General features: G+C 40.9%; 1 protein-coding gene across 1 annotated transcript in view; it reads left to right on the forward strand.

Annotated features, from left to right (window-relative positions):
* Positions 1-2,022: 2,022 nt before the first annotated feature.
* Positions 2,023-2,500, forward strand: part of slc15a1b (solute carrier family 15 member 1b) — a 15,269-nt gene continuing 14,791 nt past the window's right edge. The window contains exon 1 of the mRNA XM_063217737.1: positions 2,023-2,029. Coding sequence (XP_063073807.1) covers positions 2,023-2,029 — 7 coding nt within the window. The remainder of the gene's footprint in view (positions 2,030-2,500) is intronic.

Genomic DNA, 2,500 nt, shown 5'->3' on the forward strand with positions numbered 1-2,500 from the left:
TGTGACAGTGCTTCTGAGAGAGTTAAGAGTTTGGTCGAAGTCTGTGACTGAGGGCTATAGGGTTAGGATATGAGTTAGAATTTGGTGTAGGTTGGTGGCTGTTACTTAAGGAATTGTTGCACGTTTTTGTGGGTTAGAGTAAGTAAATCTGTGAATGTTACATTACCCTTAGCTTCTCAGCTCCTTAGCACTTCAGCCATGGAGTGTGGTAGGGATTGGTAAGGGTGGGATTCGAACCTGCAACCCTCTGATCTAGAGCCAACTCCTTAACCATTACCGGTCGAATACCGGAGGTTAATAAAAAATGTGGGTATGTTAAAGCCTAATGCACACATTCTAGTGCAAAATGAGGGTCCAAGTTTTTAAATGCAACTTATTTCATGTTTATGTCCTTCGGTTGCTGAGATATTCAGGTTTTAATAGGCAGAGAGCACCTTTTCCCAAAAAGGGCTCAGGCATTCAGCAAGACAACACGGTTAAATGATTATTTCCTAACTTTCTGATTTGCTGCTTGCTTGAAGATAGTGATATACAGTCAAAACAACATTTTACAGTAGCGCTGCCCAGAAACATTGAAAAAAAATATGTCCCGTGTATCATCACCTTTACAGCCAGTCCCTGATAAATAAAATGTGATGTAGGGATAAGTCTAGAGGCACGTGCCAAAGTCTGAGCCATAATTAACATGTGAGCACTATCTATCCTCCTTATCAGAGAACTGTGTGAATGGCAAGAGTGTGGGAAAACGTGCAGCATCTGGTGAATGATTGAGATATTTTACATTTTTCATTTGGATGATTTGATGATTTGATTTTGATTGAGTTCTGAAATCCAACTAAATTGATTTAGGAAAAGGAATACGAGATTTTAACCATGAGGTCTAACAAAAATCACCCAGAGTATTGCACCTAAAATAGTAAATGAGGAATTATCATATATCTTTTTATTAGATTGTTAGTTTGTTTGAATATTTCTTCTGTTTTAGACTGTAAAGAATACATGTATCCATGTAGTTAGTTACAGTAGGAAAAAAATACTCTTGAACCAAGAATAGTCTGGGAAATGTTTTGTCTTCTTGAACGGGTATCCATTTTGTTTAACTGGCCGTGTTAGAAAATCTACTTTGATCATCATTGACATTGATGCACCATTAATTGAAAAGTCTCAATCTATACAAATCATGACATTTCATGACAGCATTGAATTACTAAGAGCCTAAGAGAGACAAGACAAGAGAAACCTGTAAACTTGTATTCCAAGATATTCTCTCTACTAAATGCGAATAATAACATCAAAACCTTAAGGTTCCATGTAGCAGTTTCTACAGCAAGGATAGTAAACCATAAAACATAAATGTTTTTTTTTAATAATAATGACATACTGCACAAAACTGTGAAATTATGTTCAATTAATGTTAAACAACTATGCTATAACTACGCGTATACAAGATAAGTAATGAAAAATATTAAAATATATAGATGTATATTAATTTGCCTTGTTGGGTGTGCATAGTCTACTGTATCATATTGTACTGTGCTGCTGTTCTGAAGCTCACCTGCACACACACACACACACACACACACACACACACACAAACAAACACACACACACACACACACACACACACACACACACACACACACACACACACACACACACACACACACACACACACACACACACACACACACACACACACACACACACACACACACACACACAGCAGGGTCATAAACAGAGGCTGTGCTCTCTTCAAGGGGATGTTGAAGGGGATGCTGGGAGCTCTAAAGGCAGGTTATAAAAGTAACCCCCCTCCATCCTTCACACTGTCAGTGGTGATCTCCCTTCACCTGGAGGAGTGTGTATGCCCCGTGTGTGTGTGAGAGGTGTCAAAGAGTGTGTACACATGCGTGTGAAGACAACAGAGGGAACTTATTCTTACTCAATCTAAGTGTTTGTGCTCCTTTTGAAGGATATTGTTGGAAAGTTTACTCAGAGCTGCCCAGAGACTAAACCGACACCATGGCAGGTGAGTCGTGTGTGTGTGTGTGTGTGTGTGTGTGTGTGTGTGTGTGTGTGTGCGTGCGTGCGTGCGTGCGTGCGTGCGTGCGTGCGTGCGTGCGTACGTGCGTGCGTGCGTGCGTGAGTGTGTGTGTGTGTGTGTGTGTGTGTGTGTGTGTGTGTGTGTGTGTGTGTGTGTGTGTGTGTGTGTGTGTGTGTGTGTGTGTGTGTGTGTGCGCGCAGGTGTGTGTGTGTGTGTGTGTGTGTGTGCGCGCAGGTGTGTGTGTGTGTGTGTGTGTGCAGGTGTGTGCAGGTGTGTGTGTGTGTGTGTGCAGGTGTGTGTTTATGGGTGTGTCGTAAACCCTTTCTAATTCTCTGACACAAGCGGACTGACTTTATGGTATTTGATGTTAAAAGGTTATATGTGACATTTTATGATTGCTTTTGTTTAGTTTTATTCCTACTGGAAGGGCCTTGACCATGTCTTGTCTTTAAACAA

Source organism: Engraulis encrasicolus, chromosome 15, assembly GCF_034702125.1.
Source record: "Engraulis encrasicolus isolate BLACKSEA-1 chromosome 15, IST_EnEncr_1.0, whole genome shotgun sequence".
Taxonomy (NCBI): domain Eukaryota; kingdom Metazoa; phylum Chordata; class Actinopteri; order Clupeiformes; family Engraulidae; genus Engraulis; species Engraulis encrasicolus.